The sequence below is a fragment of the Micromys minutus genome, assembly GCF_963924665.1.
Source record: "Micromys minutus genome assembly, chromosome: 1".
In the NCBI taxonomy this organism is placed as follows: Eukaryota; Metazoa; Chordata; class Mammalia; order Rodentia; family Muridae; genus Micromys; species Micromys minutus.
The window spans coordinates 103,023,423-103,040,801 of record NC_137969.1 but is presented as its reverse complement, the minus strand read 5'-3'; the positions used below and the strand labels follow the sequence as shown (position 1 = coordinate 103,040,801).

General features: G+C 45.2%; 1 protein-coding gene across 1 annotated transcript in view; it reads right to left on the bottom strand.

Moving 5' to 3' along the window:
• Nucleotides 1-1,078: 1,078 nt before the first annotated feature.
• Nucleotides 1,079-17,379, bottom strand: part of SHC3 (SHC adaptor protein 3) — a gene marked incomplete at both ends in the record, with an annotated part of 124,128 nt that continues 107,827 nt past the window's right edge. The window contains 2 exons of the mRNA XM_080920524.1: nt 1,079-1,207; nt 13,721-14,016. Of these exons, the coding sequence (XP_080776650.1) occupies nt 1,079-1,207; nt 13,721-14,016 (425 nt within the window). The remainder of the gene's footprint in view (nt 1,208-13,720; nt 14,017-17,379) is intronic.

Below are 17,379 nucleotides of genomic sequence, written 5' to 3'. Positions count from 1 at the left end.
TTCTGGGCAGAAGCTGGTACAGGCCTTGCAAGGCTCTTACATGGGTTTGTGTTCTACTGAATACAGGAGGTAGGTGGGAGGCCACTCCACTGGCCTCTTTCCACATGTAGCCTGTGATGGACACACTGGCTTGAAGGACATACAGACCAGGAACATGCACATCCTACTTCCCGGACATTCACGTCATCAGTGTGCTGACGAACACCAAGGGAGCACTTGTCAATCAGACATCTTAAGCCTTACTCTGTATCATGTTTGGCCTCAAATGAATCTTCCCAAATACACACACACACACACACACACACACACACACACACACACACACACACACATTGAAGTCAAAGGTGATGAAGGATGGCTCCCATGCTGAAACATGACCCAAACAAGCAGAGTACCACCTGCGTGGAGTAGGGCTTCAGTGGGTCATTCTGTGGCGGAAAACCCCTTCACACAGCATCAGTCTGGGGCACGGGAGGCAGCACTCAGCAAGCCAGGGCTGGAGGAGGCACCACCATCCTGGAGGAGATACCACCACCCATGAGCCGAGCTACAGCCTGGAACCAACACTCACACAAAACTGTACCAACAGGGGAGGGTGTTTGGATAGCATGCTGCAATATTCGACCACAATTCTGTTTGTCCTGGAGCCACTAGCTCACCTGCATTCTCCTTGAATTGTGTTTCTTATGTAGAACTGCTGGTTACACCTTCCTAGCAAAATTTCCCAGTAGAATAGGTTATTTAATTTTTTTTTTTTTGCCAGAACAAGTACAGCCAAACTTGCCTCTCCCTAAAAGCGTGCAGCATAGAGCACTAGTCTCACACCGTTCTTAGTCTTAAAAAATATAAATATCAGGGCCATTTGTACAGGATGTGTGGGTATATACATTTCTAATATGCATCTGAGTCGTGTGGTCATATTTACGAAATTTGAACTTGAAGGAAACCTTCCGGGAGCCGGGGCTTTTGAAGGTTATGGGCCCACAGACTGTTGCCCCAGTTCCCGTAGGCTAAGCGCAGCAGAGCCCAGGTCCTTCTGACCTGGCATAAGGTATGGGGTATGGGGCACCAGGCAAGCTCAGGGCTTCCTCTCCACTGGTTGCTGGAGACACAGCTCACTCCCAGCAGAGACAATGGGCAGGCTGCTCTCGAGGTGGTAATTGATGAGGTGGTTGATGCTGTCAAAGACCCTGTCCTTTGTCCGGATCTGTGAGGATAAAATGAAAGAGAGGTTGAGTGGAAAAGAAAGACTGCATTCCAGTAGAGCAGTCTGGAACATCTGTCTGATTTGGTCCAGAAAGGCAAGGGGAGAACCGGGTTTCCTGGACCTGAGGGCTCACCATGCTTCAGAGGTGATCTCTGTACAGACCCTGGTCACTGAAAACAGCTGCTCAGTTCAGTCTGTCTCACCTACCTGTTCCTCTGAGGCAGTCTTTGGATTTTCAGTTACCCTGTGGACACTGCCTACCTCGGTCCTTCTCTCCTTGGCCACAGCAGGACAACAGAAAAGGAAGTCCCAGCTAATAAAGACCAGAAAATGCAATAAAATCCAGGTCTGGAAGGAAAATGAAATTGCCTTTGTTTACAGACCCCTGCATGACTATGAGAAAGAAGCTGAGCAGACACCAACAATGAAAACTCTTCTTGATCAAATACACAATTAAAGTAACTTTCCAAGATCTGAAGTTAATATGCAAAAGCCAATCGTAGCCCAGTGAGACAGTTCAGTGAGACAAGGTGACCTAAGTTCAAACCCTGGAACCCGTGTGAAGATGCAAATAGAAAACCAACTTCATGTAGCTGTCCTCTGACCTCCACACACGCATTAGTGCATGTGTTTCCTCTTACACACACACATGCATGTACACTCACAAACACCTGATAATGATAAGTAAATAGAAATGTTAAGTCAATCACTTCCTTATACACTAGCAGCGGATGCATTAAATTTGAAATTTAAAACAGAATGCCAGTTACCTAACATAAAAAAATACTTAGGTATTCAATGAACTATTTAGGTATGAGTTTAGCAAAGTATAAACAACGTATCAAACTAACTTGTTGCTATTAATGATTTTTTTCCCTAAAGTTTATTAGGAGAAGAAAAAGATCCAGAGTAGCCACCAAAATACTAAAAGGAAAGACCAGGGTTGGTTCCATGCTACCATGGTTGGCACTCTGGACACAGGAAAGAACAAATATGGGAAACTTCACAGCAGGAATCAAGACTCTAGGGTATTAGTGGAAGGACAGACACGTGCACCTGGATCAAAGTAAGAAGCCAGAAACAGACCCATCCGATCATGACTACAGACTTCTAATGAGAGATAAAGATGAGAAGTATACTGAAAAAAAAAGTGTTTTTAACAGATGGACCTGGAACAACTGGACGTCTGCACGGGAAAAAAAATAAAGACCTTGAATCTATTCAAACATTGACTCAGATGTATTAAACAGAAAGCTATGAAACTCTCAAAAGATAACATAAGAAGAAATGCTGTTAGGTAAGAGAAAATGATGGTTGATTCACAGAGAAGGCTGACAGGACAGTGCCCTCCAGAAGGCTTCTATTAGGAGACTGGCTCAAGGCAACCATGATGAGGCCTAAGAAAGGCAGAGCACTGGGAGAAATAAGATATTGTACACCTTCAGTTCTGTTCAACACAAGGAGATTCTGACTCAGAGACCGGGGAGGTGGGAGGAAGGTTCATTGGGCTAAAAAGTCAAGAAGGTACTGATAAAGACTAGCATTTAATGTTGGGGGAAGCAGGGAGGAGAGAGAGGGAGAGATAGACAGACAGACAGAAAGATACACACACACACACACACACACACACACACACACACACACTCTGACAGGTAGGGAGAAGTACAGTAGTCTCTTCATGTCTATAGACAATTGGTTCCAAGATCCACTACAGATATCAAAACCCAGAGAAATGAAATTCAGATCCCTTATTTGTAAAATGATTCACCATTTGCACAATATATATATATATATACATATACATCCCATCATAGATTCAAATTAACTTCCAGATCTCTTGTTAGATTGTAGGCCAGAGGCTTCCCCTCTCTCCTCAGGCTGTTCTCTACCCCCAACACCACTATCTTACTCCTCCCACCCTTCCCCCACCCTCCCCCGTCCCACTCCACCTCCATCCCCTCCCCCAGCCATGCTCTGGCAGCTCTCTTTCTGGGACAGAAAGAGGTTAAACTGACCTGTGGCCTCACAGTTCCCATTTCTCTCCTTCTCACTGCAGCTGTGAGCAAGTCCAGCTCCCTGGTCTTTGGACCAAGGGCAACCTTGGACTATAGCTCTCTTTTCCTCTAATGCCGTCTGATGCCTGGCATGTAGACCATGGCAGGGTAGGTTGTGGTTTGGAGCTCGCCTTTGTGCCCCACACTGAAATCCTGCAAGACTCAGAAGTTCCCATTGTCCTTAGGGACTGAAGGGTCCTTCCTTTGGGACTCCTTCATGCTATCCTGCTGCCTCTGAACCAATGCCCCCCCAGCACTCTGTTCTCCCGTGTCAAGGTCTGGTCATGGCTGCCTGTGGTCTCCTACCTCACACCTGCTGTTCTCCCAAACACCTATCATGCTGTGGACATGGTTGCTTCCCTGCTCTGTCTGGGAGACAGTGGCAAGAAGACCCTATGCATTCCTAGTACAGATTTTTTTTTTCCTGAAGTCACAACTGACCATGAAAGACCCTGTCACAGGCAGCTCCACCTTGAAAAGGTTGTCTCAGGAGCTATGTGGCTGGGGAAAATACCAGTCTCTTATGCCAAGAGGATAACTTGGCAGCTCTTCTTGTCTCCCACAAACCCTACTGCAGACCTTACCCTACCTCTGGTACCCCCAGAAGAATTTAGAAGGTGTGCTGTCTCTTCAAGGCCTCTGGGGTTGGGTGTTATCTGACCAGCCTCAGAAGGAATCGAAGGGAACCTTCAGCTATGTGAACAGTAGGAAGCAGACACCGATACCCGAGGTGTCCCCAAATCTGTCTCCATGATCACAGTATTAGATTCGTGCACAGAGGGGAGGCCCACAGGAAACACAACCATCCCTACACCTCTGTGAAATTCCACAAGCTCAGGGTCAAGCTGGAGAGGAGGAAGATGGCCTCTCCCAGCAGGTGAGCTCTCCTGGGGAAGAACATCAAGGCAGGATGCCCACCTGTCTAAAATGTCTCCCAGCCGAGGCACCTCTTCAGCATCCATGAGGTAGAAATTGTGCATCTACTGCCCCCTTGTGGTTGCAGCATACAACTTTAGGGAAGTTGAAAGTTTGCAGGAGGAATGTTCCTTCAACATGAGGCCTGGAAAGATTTTGTTCCTGGACAGCATCTCTGTCACTCAGAACTCATGATGCCAACCCAGAAAGAAGCTGATAGGGAAAAGCCTGTGGGATTCCAGGAGCACCACAGATTTTCCCAAAACAGGACTGCTAAGTGATCCCTCCCACCCAGGACCTTCCCTGACAGGCCAGTTTGGAGCCAACAAAGACTTGTACAATCACAGTGGGTGGTACCTTCATCTCTGACTTCCTGGACAGTGATCCAAACACAGTCCTAGTGTTAGCCCAGAAAACCATTGAGCCAGGCAGAGAGACTGGTCCCAGCCACCCACAGAGCGGATAGCACACAGTCTCGTCAGAACTGGGTCTCCAGAGGAATACCCAGGCAGGAACTTGCCTAACGTCAATGTTGGTAAATCTCTCGACAGTAGGAAGCCCAGAAACTGGGAAAAAGATGCCTAATACTGCTGGCAAGGGATATATTCCTGCCAGGACACATGGTACTGGGACAGAGGGATCCCAGCCTTCTTATGGCCTTACTTTGTGGCTTGGTGGCACGTCCCAGTGATTGATAGAGTCAAGTACAGAGGCCACTCCTAGCCTGGGCCATTCCTAGCCTGAGCTTCATAGCAGCAGAAGTGTGCAGACTTCCCCAATGTGATAGGGACTGTCTCAGAGGGGTCTCCACCCAGAACCTCGGGACCGTTCCTGGTCTGTATAGAGACTTCTGCTGACCTCCTTCGATCTAGTCTCCCCTTTCTTCTAGATCTAGCGTCCCTTCCATTGCTAGTTCCCAGGGGGCAGTTGGGCTGTAGACACAGAACACACACTCCTGTACCCCACACATTCCTCTTTGTTTATACCTTCAGAGGCGACAGCAAGCATCAGGAGAAATGAAATGAACTGTCTGCAGAAAACAGCAGTGACCCCAGGAAAGGCACTTTGGGGGGGTATTGAAATGTTGGTTTCTTCTCCTTCACCAATCAGACACTCTCTTCCTTCCCCTCCCCCTTCCTCTCCCCCTCCCCCTTTCCCTCTTCCTTTCAACCTTTTCTCCCTCTCTCCCCTTCACATGTCTCTCCCTCTTTTCCCCTTCCTCCCTCTCCCTTTCTTCCCTTCCTCTTCTTCCCTCTTCCCCTACTCTCCATTTCTCCTCTCTCCCTCCCTCTCTCCTTCTCCCACTCCTTCTTCGCTTTCCCTTTCTTACCTTGATGTTTTAGATAAATACAAGGAAGAGAAAACTGAGCTATAACATCAAGAAGACTAACCTCATGAAGCCTAAACAGCATCCTATTTCTAGATTCCACCACAAGCATATCCTAAAACACCACAGCACAAAAAGAACAGACCAAGTCCAACTCAGAAGACAAATCAGAAAACAGAAAGAAATTCAATTCATGCAAGACAAAAACAAAGAAGACTTACTACATCTACTAAGACAAATGTGTGAAAAAATAATTCAAGGGCTAACAAACTCTTTTAGAAATTAAATATACAAGTTTACAGAGTATATAAACATATGTTTATATGCCACAGAGAGAGATAAAGTTGTCAAGGTTGATAAGACATGTTCCAAAGCAGAAGAAACCTGAGGGACAGAGAAGTCTTTATTCCTATAGCTTTATGCTAGGTTTCTTTTTTAATGTTCTTGATGGTGGAGATGCCCACTAATGGTATTTATACGCAAAACGACAAGGAGTCAGACAAGAATATACTACAAAATATTTAAAATACTTCTTCTCCCTTCCCTTAATTCCTTCCTATTCTTCCTTCCTGAGAAACCCATACAGAATAAAGGTGAGAAAGGAGCCATGTTATTGGAGCACAGGGTGGTCCATCTGGGGTCCCTGCAGAGGGAGAGAGCACATGCTCAGGTGCCGGAGAACAAGTGGAGACAGAAGGACTCGTGACTGTGAAAGAACCGCCATTATTTCTGGTTAGTGAGTAAAAGTATTAGTGTGCTCTGGGAACCACACCAGCTGAAGACTACATGAGTCAAGCCTACGGAGGACCTGGACACTCAAGTGTTAGCGGATTCTTCCAACGCAAACATGGTGCCCACCCAGCCTCGCTGGCCCTGCTTGGCCAAACGGAGGAATCAACTATGACTCAAGGGTGGGGGATAATTTTAGGCTTACATACACCAGCTGTCAGAATGAGCCATCTCCGAGGCCTCTCCCACGATCTGTCACCAGCTCTCCCCAACACTATTTAGAGTCCTTTTCTAAATAGGAAGCTCCTCAAGCTGCCCTGGGTGGCTTCCTCTTTGGCATCCCAGTGACCTCAGTGCACAGTGAGGGAGCTCAGAGGCTGCTAGACGCTGGAGTAAATTTAGATTCAGGCTTTTTTTTTTTTTTTTTTTTTTTTTGCATCCTTCTTTCTCTGAGTAATCTAGCTTGCCAAGCTTCCCCCTTTATAGTCAGGGACCAGCCAATTACCATGAAAATCAGAAGAATAAATATTGAAGAGAACGTGTTCAGCGTCTATTTCAGTGTCCTCGCAGCAAGGAGGCAACTTTACATTTTTAATTAAGTCTTTCATTTCCATCTCCTTTGCAGTTAAAGCTATCCTCTGTAGGATCAATTAAATTGGATAATCAGATCCAGCTAAAAGCCCCCCTCCTCCGAAGAGTAGTCTTCAGTGGGTAGGAGTTAACAAGCATTCTTGATGGTCCTGCAAATTTCACTCCAGAATTACAACTTATATGACAGCACGGATCACCACCCTACTTCCTTGGTTCCTGCACACCTTGATGGAGGCTTGAGAAAATGTAATAAAATGTTGTTAATAAGGTATGATGGTTGGTTTAAATTGCTAACCTGACATACTCTACAATCACCTAGGACAAGAGTTTCAATGGGATGTTATCTAGATCAAGCTAGCCTGTGGGCATGTCTTGATTACGATAACTGATGTGGGCAGACCTGCTTACTGTGGGCAACCCTATTCCCTAGGAAGGAAATTCTTGATTTTATGTGAGTAGATAAAGAGAGCTGGGCACAAGGGTGTGTGCATTAATTCACTATTCTCTGCTCTTGCCCGTGGGTGTCAAAGATACAGAACATGTCTTTCAAGATAATTCTTTTTGTGTATGAAGACTTAGCAAAAACATTTAATCATCTTTGTTCTACGTGATGACATACATACTCAGCTAGACTTTTTTTTTTTAAACATTCCATGTCTTAAATACCAATCTTCAAGCGAAACATTTATATCCTCACGGAATTCTTGAAGAGCGTTTTCTGCTACTTTCTTTTTGATAATCACAACTGAATTGGTGCAAGGCCTGTGGGGTGGGGGTCGGGGGAGGGCTCTGGGATGCTTCTACTTAGGTAGTCTTCTTTGTGGATCTACACCTGTAAACAGTCACTATAGTTCAACATTAGCAGCGTCACAGATGCACACTCACACACCTGTAGAGCACACGAGATCCTCATCCTTAGGGATAAGCACTATGAAAACCAAAGGAAGGACATATTTACCTGGTTTCCACTCAGGGAGCTAGGAATAGATGTACTTCATAACCTGGTGATCTTTGCTACCTGTAAGACCAAGCCTCTTCCTAACCCCATAAAGGATTGGATTTATTTATCCTAGACTCACCCCTCTATATCTTGAGCATTGCTTCTCATCTATAGAACCCATCCTTATGCCCCCATTTACTTGTCCTTTACATCAGCTCTGGTAACTTCAGTGCTATCTTAGGGTCAGGCCAATCCTCTACGGGTGTTTCTGAGTCAACAGAACCCTCTTTAAGGCAGAGACTATATGAGCTTTATAAAGTGTTTTAGTGGAAACAAAGCTGCTGTGCATGTATGACTGAGTTGATTGTGATCAGGAAACTCTTTTTTTCTGAAGTCGTGCTATGCTTAAATGTGGCTGAAATAAACTCTTCCGGGTCATGGTCTAAAAGTCTGAACCAGCACCAGCCAACTAAATCAGGTTGAACTGACTTTCCTTCCAGCCTCTCTTAGATTGATACTCTGCTAGCCCTGATGTTTGCAGAAACTCCCTACCTGCTCCCCAAATTCATGATCTCTCAGTTAATGATCTAAAGTCATGCTGGATCAAGCATCCACCCAGTGCCTATTGAATAGCCACTTCAGTGCCTATGAAGGTACAAGAACACCAAATATACTAGACAGAAAACAAATTCGCCATGGCACGCATTAATCAACACTTTAAACATATAGAACAAAGGAAGAATGTTAAAATATGAGAAGGAAAAAGACCAATAAAGTATAAAGGCAGACCTATAAGAACAGCACCTGACTTTTCAATGGAGATTCTAAAGCCAGAATGGCCTGGATAAATGTACTGCAGACTCTAAGGAAGCACAGATGCCAGCCCAGGTTACTATACCCAGCAAAACTTTCCACCACAATAGATGGAGAAAAAAGAGAGTCTATGATAAATCAAATTTAAGTAGTAGCTCTCTGCAAATTCAGCTCTATATAAAAACTTCAACCACACCCAAGATAACCCAAAGAACAAATAATCAGATCAGCTAATCGAAAGGGGGTGGACCCACACCACCACCACAAAACAACAGGAATCAGTGTACACTGCTCAATGAAAACTCATTATCAATGGTCTCAATATCCCAATAAAAAGACACAGAGTAACATATTAGTTATGAAAACAGGATCTATCCCTCTGCTGTACACCTTAACACCAAGGAAGTAAAAGGTTACAAACAGATGTTTCAAGTAAACAGACTGAAGACACAAGCTGGTGCAACCGTGTTCAATATCTGACAGAGTAGATTTCAAACCAAAACTAATCTAAAGAGACAGGGGAGACTATATACTCATCAAAGGAAAGACCCACCAAGAAAAGATTGCAATTCTAAACATGTGTGCACCAAATTCAAGGGCACCCAAGTTCATAAAAGAAATGGCTACAGTACTTTAACGGCTACAGTTAAAATCACATATTGAACCTGAGAGGTGATTGTGGGAGACTTCAATACCTACCTCTTGCCAATAGGCAGGTCATCCTGACAAAAACTAAAACAGAGAATCTCTAGAGTTAAATGATGTCTTTTAAAATGGATGTAACATGTCTACAGAACATTTCACCCGGAGTCAGAGAGTACACCTCCTTCTCATTACCTCCTGGAACGTTCTCCAAAACTGACCACATGCTCTGACACAAAGCAAGTCCGAACAGATACAAGAAAACTCAAATAACACCCTTTATCCTATCAAACCACCATGGCTTAAAGATGGGTGTCATCAACAACAGAAACTTTGCAAACTCACTACTGAATGAAAATAAAAAGACAGCATATCAGATCTGTGGACACAATGAAGGTGGTTCTAAGACACAAGGTTACAGCACTAAGTGCCTACCAAAAAAAAAAAAAAAAAAAAAAAAAAACGAAACCAAACCCAGAGAGATCTCATTTTAGTGACTTATCAGCACACCTAAACAGCCTAGAGCAAAAGAAAGAGAGGATGCACAAAAGGAGTTGATGTCAATAAATAATAAACCCAGGGCGAAAATCAACAAAAGAACAATTCAAGTAATCAATGAAACCAAGAGTTGGTTCTTTAAGAAAATCAGTAAAATTAACAAACCCTTGGCCAAATTAACTAAAAGGAAATGGAAGAAAACCAAATTAAACCATATTAGAGGCAAAGGGGCAGATATAACAACACTGAGGGGATTCTGAAATCGTAAGGATATACCTGAAAAACCTATACAAACTGGAAAATCTAAAAGAAATAGATTATTTTTCTTGATATATATACCACCCACCAAAGTTAAATCAAGACCAGATAAGCCATTTTAACACTGCTAACCACCAAGGGACATAAGCACACATAATAAATAAATGCAATAAGAATAAATGTTACTAATATATTTTATTGTATTAGTATAGTATTTATGAAAATTGTACTTATAAAAAGATGGATCCAGGTGAATCACTCTGAAGCAAGACACTTCTGTTTGATGAGAAACACCACAGAACAAATTGATCGATTAGGAAAAAACAGGTAGAAGAATGGATTTGCAAATTTTGTGGCTGAAAACACACACACACACACACACACACACACACACACACACACACACACACACACACACACAAACCCCGGCCCAGTAAGAACGTCTGAGTCGACCACAGGCAGGTTAAGAGCGTCAGACTTATAAGAGATGCCAGCTCATCTGTTAGTGACAAGTACTTAAAGTGAGAGCCAGATGACAAATGTCCCTCTGACATTACCCCACAGATCAGCAAAGGTAGACGGGCACTATAAAGAAAGAGCAGGAAAGATTGCCAGTCAGGCTGCTGGGCACAAACAAACATCAATACAGTATGATACAGTAAACATACAGGTTTCTCCTGACCCCAAATCTCCCTCCCCTGCTACCTGTCCCATAGAACTGTCCCCTGTGCAGAGCACAGGATGCCCGGGTGTGTGAGAGCACAGGCTCCTCTTCCACAGAGCCACAGCACCAGCTCTCAGAGAACACGCACAGCAGATACTGGATAATCAATACAGGAAACGAGCCCATCTCAAACACGCCTTTGGAGCTGGAGGAATGGCTCGATTGATGAAGGGCTTGCCGTGCCAGCCTGAGGACCCGAGCTTGAATCCCCGGATCCTGTGTGAAGCCAAGCATGCCTCACACACCTGGATTACCAGTGCTGTTAAGGCAAGAGGGAGGAGGAGGAAGGAAAATATCTGAAAGCCCATAGGCCAGCTAGCTCGGTGTTTCACAGAGGCAAACAAGAGACCCTTCTTTAACAGTGTTTTCTTTTTCCTTTCCTCTTTCCTTTTTTTAAAAAGAAAAGAACTTCCCAAAAGATGAACAGAAAAGAAGTCGTCACCTTTGCTGTGTTCCATGCTTAGGATCGTGGCTGCCCCATAGAAAGAAAGCATCAAGTGTGTGGGCATCTCAGTTCACTGAGTCACACTGGATGACCCCTGCCCTCCTCTGTGCCCCAGACATGCAGTTCAACCACATACTCCGGTTCCCTTCCTGCCCATCCATTACAGACCTAATTCTGCTAAGTAATTCTAACCTTTTTGTTCCCACTGGATGAGAGGTTTTAAAGCAACAATCCTGGCATTTGCCCAGTGGTTGATTAAACTGCACTTACTGAACTTGGCAATTATTGGACTCTGCCCAGGGTGAAGTCCAGTACTCTTATGGATTGGCAGGTAGACAAGCCAGACAAACCCACAGTATTACTCAGACAGAATTGTACTGTCAACTTGGTGTCTGGAGGCTGTGCCTCGGTGACCTGCAAGACGCAGGGCTAATTGATAGAGAGCTGCCTTCTTTATAACCTGTAGGAAAGCCTAGAGATTCCAGCTTAGGAATCATTTGGGGTAAATATTGAAAATCCAGCAGACAACTTCTGTGGTCACTGTGACTACTTTAGGAAAGGAAAAGGTTGTTGCTATTGCTATAGTGTGCATGTGTGTTTGTGTGTGTGTCTACACTCATGTGTGCAGTACCTTTGGGGACAAGAGAGGATGCAAGATCCCCTGAAACTAGAGTTACTGGCAGTTATGAGACATCTGCTGTGAGTACTAGGAACTGAACTCATGCCCTTTGTAAGAGCAGCAAACACTCTTAGCCACCAAGCCATCTCTCCAGTCCCCAGAAGTGCACACACGCTCTTTTCTATATCTTTGCTTCATGGTCATCTTTGTCGTTTTGTTCTTTAGGTTTCAGTTCCAGATGGAGGACCTTTTCCACGGGATATTAAACAAGAATGACTTTTTAAGTCTCCATACAGTAAGCCAATGCTTCCCTGTTTCTTTATTCTCTCTCTCACATACACTCTATCTCTGTCTCTCTATCTCTGTCTCTGTCTCTCACACACACACACAGAGAAAGGGAGAGAGAGAGATTAGACATGAACATGCCACCATGCACATGCAGAAGTCAGAGGACAACCCCGAGTGTCACGGTCCTCATCTTCCACCTTGTCTGAGATGCTTGTTGAGGTCTCATCAAACTAGTGCCAGGGGAGTGTCTGCTCTCTGCCTCTGTGCTATACAGTGGAATGTTAGCTTGACATGAGCTAATGTCATCTGACAGGAGGGAGCCTCAATTAAGAACAGGCTTCCATAATAACAGGCTGTAGGCAAATCTGTTAGGTAATTTTCTTAATTACTGATTGATGGGGGAGGGCCCAGTCGATTGTGGGTGGGGCCGTCTTTAGACTGGTGGTTCTGGATTCTATAAGAAAGAAACCAATAAGCAGCACCCCTCCATGGCCTCTGCGACAGTTCCTGCCTCCAGGTTCCTACCCTGTGTGAGCTCCTACCCCGGCTTCCTTCGATGATGAACAGTGATTTGGAAGACCAAGTCCAATAAATCCTTTTCTCCCCAAGCTGATTTTGGCCATGGCGTTTCATCAAGGCAATAGAAACCCTGACTAAGATGTTCTCCCATCTCACTGTGAGGGCATTAGGATCACAGACCCTAACATGCCTGGCTTTTATGTGGATTCTAGAGATTCAAACTCTAGTCTCTGTGTCTGTAATGGTGTAGGGATTTGAGTGAAAAAAAAAACTCCTCCATGGGCTTATGTATTTGAATATTTAGTGATGCTGTTTGAGGAACCATTGGACAGTGCATCCTTTCTGAGTTAGTACAATGCTGAGGAAGTGGGCTGTTGTGAGTGTATAGCCTCATCCCACCTCCAGCTCATCCCCCCGATATGTCTACAAAGTGTGACCAGCCAGCTTCACACTCCTACCACCATGCCACCCCCAACATTGTAGTCTCCCTCTCTCTCTCCTCCCCTCCCTCCCTTCCTTCCCTCCCTCCCTTCCCCGCTTCCCCTGCCTTTCTCCCTCCCTCCCTTCCTCCCTTCCTCTCTCTTTCTCTCTCTCCTCCCCTCCCTTCCTCCCTCCCTCCTCCCCGCTCTCTCACTGTAGGCCAAAACAAACCTCCCTCCAGCTGATCATAGCATGCAACAGGATGGAAGCCCATTGAGCCGGCTCCATCGCTCCCGTTCCAAGATCTTTTAACAAGACGTTTATCTTTAAACTTTTGATTATGTGTGTATGTACACATGTGCATGAGCAGAGGTGCCTGTGGAGGCCGGAAGAGAGCACTGACTTCCCTGAAGCAGGTGCTAGAGGAGGTTATGAGCCACCGAACTTGAATGCTGGGCAAACAAACTCAGTACTCTTAAGCACTGAGCTATTACTCCAGGCTAGATTTCTTTACCTCAAAAGACGTGAAGACCAAAGCTTGGACTACAATAATGTTCCAAGTTTTCTAACTCAACAAGTTTTGTAACGAACACTTGTTGCCTTAGTCTTCCGTCCCTGACAGGTACCGTAAACAGAGGAGGCAGTGTGGACGTGGCCCCATGCAAGGCCTGGTAAATAGAAATGGTTGAAGGTAGCTATGAGCTAATTGGAAGGTGCCTGCCCGTGCCTACCGTGCCTTCTGGGTCCACCAGCAGCAGGTGCTTGGCCTGGCCATTATGCATGCCCGTGAGCACAAAGGAGCCGGGGTTAGTGGTACTCTTCCTGACTAGGAAGTCTCCATCTTCCTGTAGCAGAGCCTCCGCCTCTTTCCTGCTCATCTCTCCTTGGTACCAGGGCTCCGCATTAAGTTCCTCCAGCATCTTGGCATCCGGGGCTCTGGGTGTGACGGGGCTGATGCACTCCACAGACGCGGCTTTGCTCAACACAGGGCCCAGGGGCTGGTTTTTGAGGGCATCTTCAAAAGGCTCTGTCAACAGCATATGACAGCAACAGATCAATCCCCGGAAGAGGAAGCAGTAAAAATAGAGTGAGAGATGAGAATTAAAATGTAGCTCTTGACAGAGGCTGGCAACAGAGATGGATCATCGGAACTAGCATTTAAATGCGCCGCCCAAATTCTGGCATGGCTCTCGGTTAGTCGACTTTCCAGACAGTCGGGGGTTGTGCCTGGTGCCAAGGACATGAGCACACACATTGTCTAGCTGCATAGAAGGACTTCGGTGTTGCACATCATCAGAGGGCAGGTACAATGTGCCATTCCACACCACCTTCCGTCACTGAGCCACTGGCCAGCCTTCTTAAGAAACGTCATATACAAACCAGTCAATTCCCAAGGAAAAGACACGCCATGAAACTTTGGTTCCATGAGAACCCCAGTGCACCACAAGTTTACTTCAAATATCCTGGGTGCCCACTTGGTCTTGACCTTCCCTGGTATCTGAGTATTGACATCACTCTCAGCTTAATCTACATTGCAACAGACTTCTTACTATGGTGCACATCAGTGAGTGTTCAGACCCCAGTTGGTACCAACCATATCAGCAGCAAACGAATTCACTAAGTACATCTAATTAAACTTCAGTGTGCGGTTTTCCGTAAGATGAGGGCACCGGTATGTAATCGCTGAAAAGTGGGTACCGTACCAGGTAACCACCCACAAGCTATAGAGCAAGCAGAAGATCCACAGTGTCCTCTCTGGAACAAGGCTCCGCCCCAGAGTCCCACACTGTGTCTGGGGTGCTTATTGGAACTCCACAACCATGCAGTGGATGTCGTAAAACAAGCCAAATCTGTTAGATGTTAGGAGAGGATGGGATAAAGAGAGGAGAATACGTCAGAGCAAAATTAGATCTTTTTCAGAATTGCTAAATTTTTTACAAATGTAGCAAGAAAAAAGTGATTTAAAAGCCATTTGCTGAAGGCTAAAATGATAATTTGTGTGTGTGTGCACATATATGTGTGTGTGCATGTACGTGCATGTGCGAGTGTGCACACATTTATGTATTGTGTGTGTTTGTACATGTGCATATATGTGTATGCATGTACAGGTCAGCTAGCAATGGTGGATGTATTTTTCAATTCCTCTCAGCCTTGCTCTTTGAGACCGGGTCTCTCACTGATGCGGAGCTCCACTGGTCTGGCCAGGCATCCTCTGATCTCTGCCTTCCCAGGTCTGAAGTTACAGATCTGTGCTGCTGTACCTGGCATTTTCACGTGGGCTCCAGAGGATGTAACTTAGGTCCTTGTACTTCGGCAACAAACACATTAGTGACTGAATCTCCCAGTCCCACAGCAGGTCCTGGGTTCACCTTTTCATCCCACTTATAAAAATCTGATTCTATGAAGTACCGAAAAATCTGAACTCTGATGTTTTCTATGTCACCGCCATCTTGCTAGTTCACCATCACCCATTGTCACTACTATTGCCAACAGTACACACTACCTGTCATCATCATCACAGTCACTGACATCACCAGCAGCATCACCACCACCCTCATCCCTAACATGACCAACATCAGCACCAAAAATCGTTAACATCACCAGCATCAGCACTAAGACCACCAGCATCATCACTATCATTACAGACATCACCACCACCCTCATCCCTAACATGACCAGCATCAGCACCTCCCTAATCACTTACATCACCAGCGACGTCACCATCATCACTAATACCATCATTAGCGCCACTATCATTAACAACATCGCCACCGTCACTACTACTTGGCAGTAATGTTTCAAGATGTATGGACTTCATATCCCTACTTCCAGACAGACAATGATTTCTTAACGTATTTTCTCCTTCTAGTCACTACCTCTCTTGAGGACAAGAACAGAAATTCATGGATGAAAGTCTTTAGATTTCAATTTCCTCAAGCCTCGACCCTATCTGCTCTGTCCAGTCTCTCTGGCCAAGACCACAGGTAAGCTGACTGAATTAAACAGTTGAAACATTCTGCCCATACTCAAAGCCTCTAGGCTGAAGTGGTTAACTCATTAACTTCCTAAGAACTCAAGCAGAAGTCAGGCATGATGGAACATACCTGTAATTCCCAGCACTAGAAAGGCTGAATCAAGAGAGCTGCTTCAAGTTCAAGGCCAGCCTTAGCTATATAATGAGTACCAAACCAACCAGGGATATGGTGCGTTACTTTGTTCCAAACAAAACAAAACATAATCTAAAAGGCAAAATAAAATAAACCCCGAAGAATGGGCTAATCACTGCTCAGCTTTGTAGCTTGGTCAACAGCCACAGTTCTTGTACTTGAACCTACAATTCTTCGTACTGTTCTTCCCTCCCCCTCTCTCTTAAAGAATGGAATGGATTCCGTGATCTGTAATTTACCCCTAGGCCCTGATCCTCAACAGTGTCTGGTGGGAGTCCTGCATGTCTTTGAAGCCACAGTGGCCCAGGATAAGTCAACTGCAGAGAATTCAGTGTCACCTCATCAAATAAGAACCCGCATTTATTGTCACCCTCAAAAGATAGTGCGCACAGCAGTGCTGGACTGGAGGGGCCGCCTTTGACACAGGACAGGGTCACTTAGCCACTATGGCTCTCCTTATCCTTTTCTGCAGGGTGAGAGGGTGAGAGCTCCCGTACACTGACCAAGACAGATAAGTCAGGTGGTGGGCGCCCCCCATGCTCTTCCCATCCCTCTTCAGCCCACTGACTCCTCAATGAATTAAAGCAATGGAGTTCAAGATTCAAGGTTTGGGGATTCAGCCTATCTGGTAAAGCGTCCTTGCAAGCATGAGAATCCCAGTTTGATCCCCAGAGCCTAGGTTTTAAGAGTCAGGCACTTGAGGCTAAATAGATGACTCAGTAGTTCCAAGCAAGGCGGCTCTGCAGAGGACCTGGATTCGCTTATTAACCCCCACACTATATCTTTCAATGTTTAGCACTGTCCTTCCCTCTTCTGATCTCCACAGCTACCTGCCATGCATGTGCTAATCATATATCTGTACAGGCAAAAACACTCAAGGCACATAAATTTTTTGAAAAAAGGTAAATCTTTAAAAAAAAAAAAAATAAAAATAGGCACGTAGGTATGTGCTTGCAATCTCAGCACTGACAGCGTGTGGAAGGCAGATCCGTGGAGCCCACTGGCCGGTCAGGCCAATCTAGTTAGCAAGTTCCAAACCCACTGAGAGATCTTTTCTCAAGAACATTGGGGATGGCTTTTGAGGAATGGTGCACACCCACGTGTGTGCATGCATACCATACATAAACTCTCTTCCCATATGCATATATGTATGAGTGTATATATGTGTGCCACACATATACACACAAATCCACCCACCCACATAGATAAACTCTTCTCTCTCT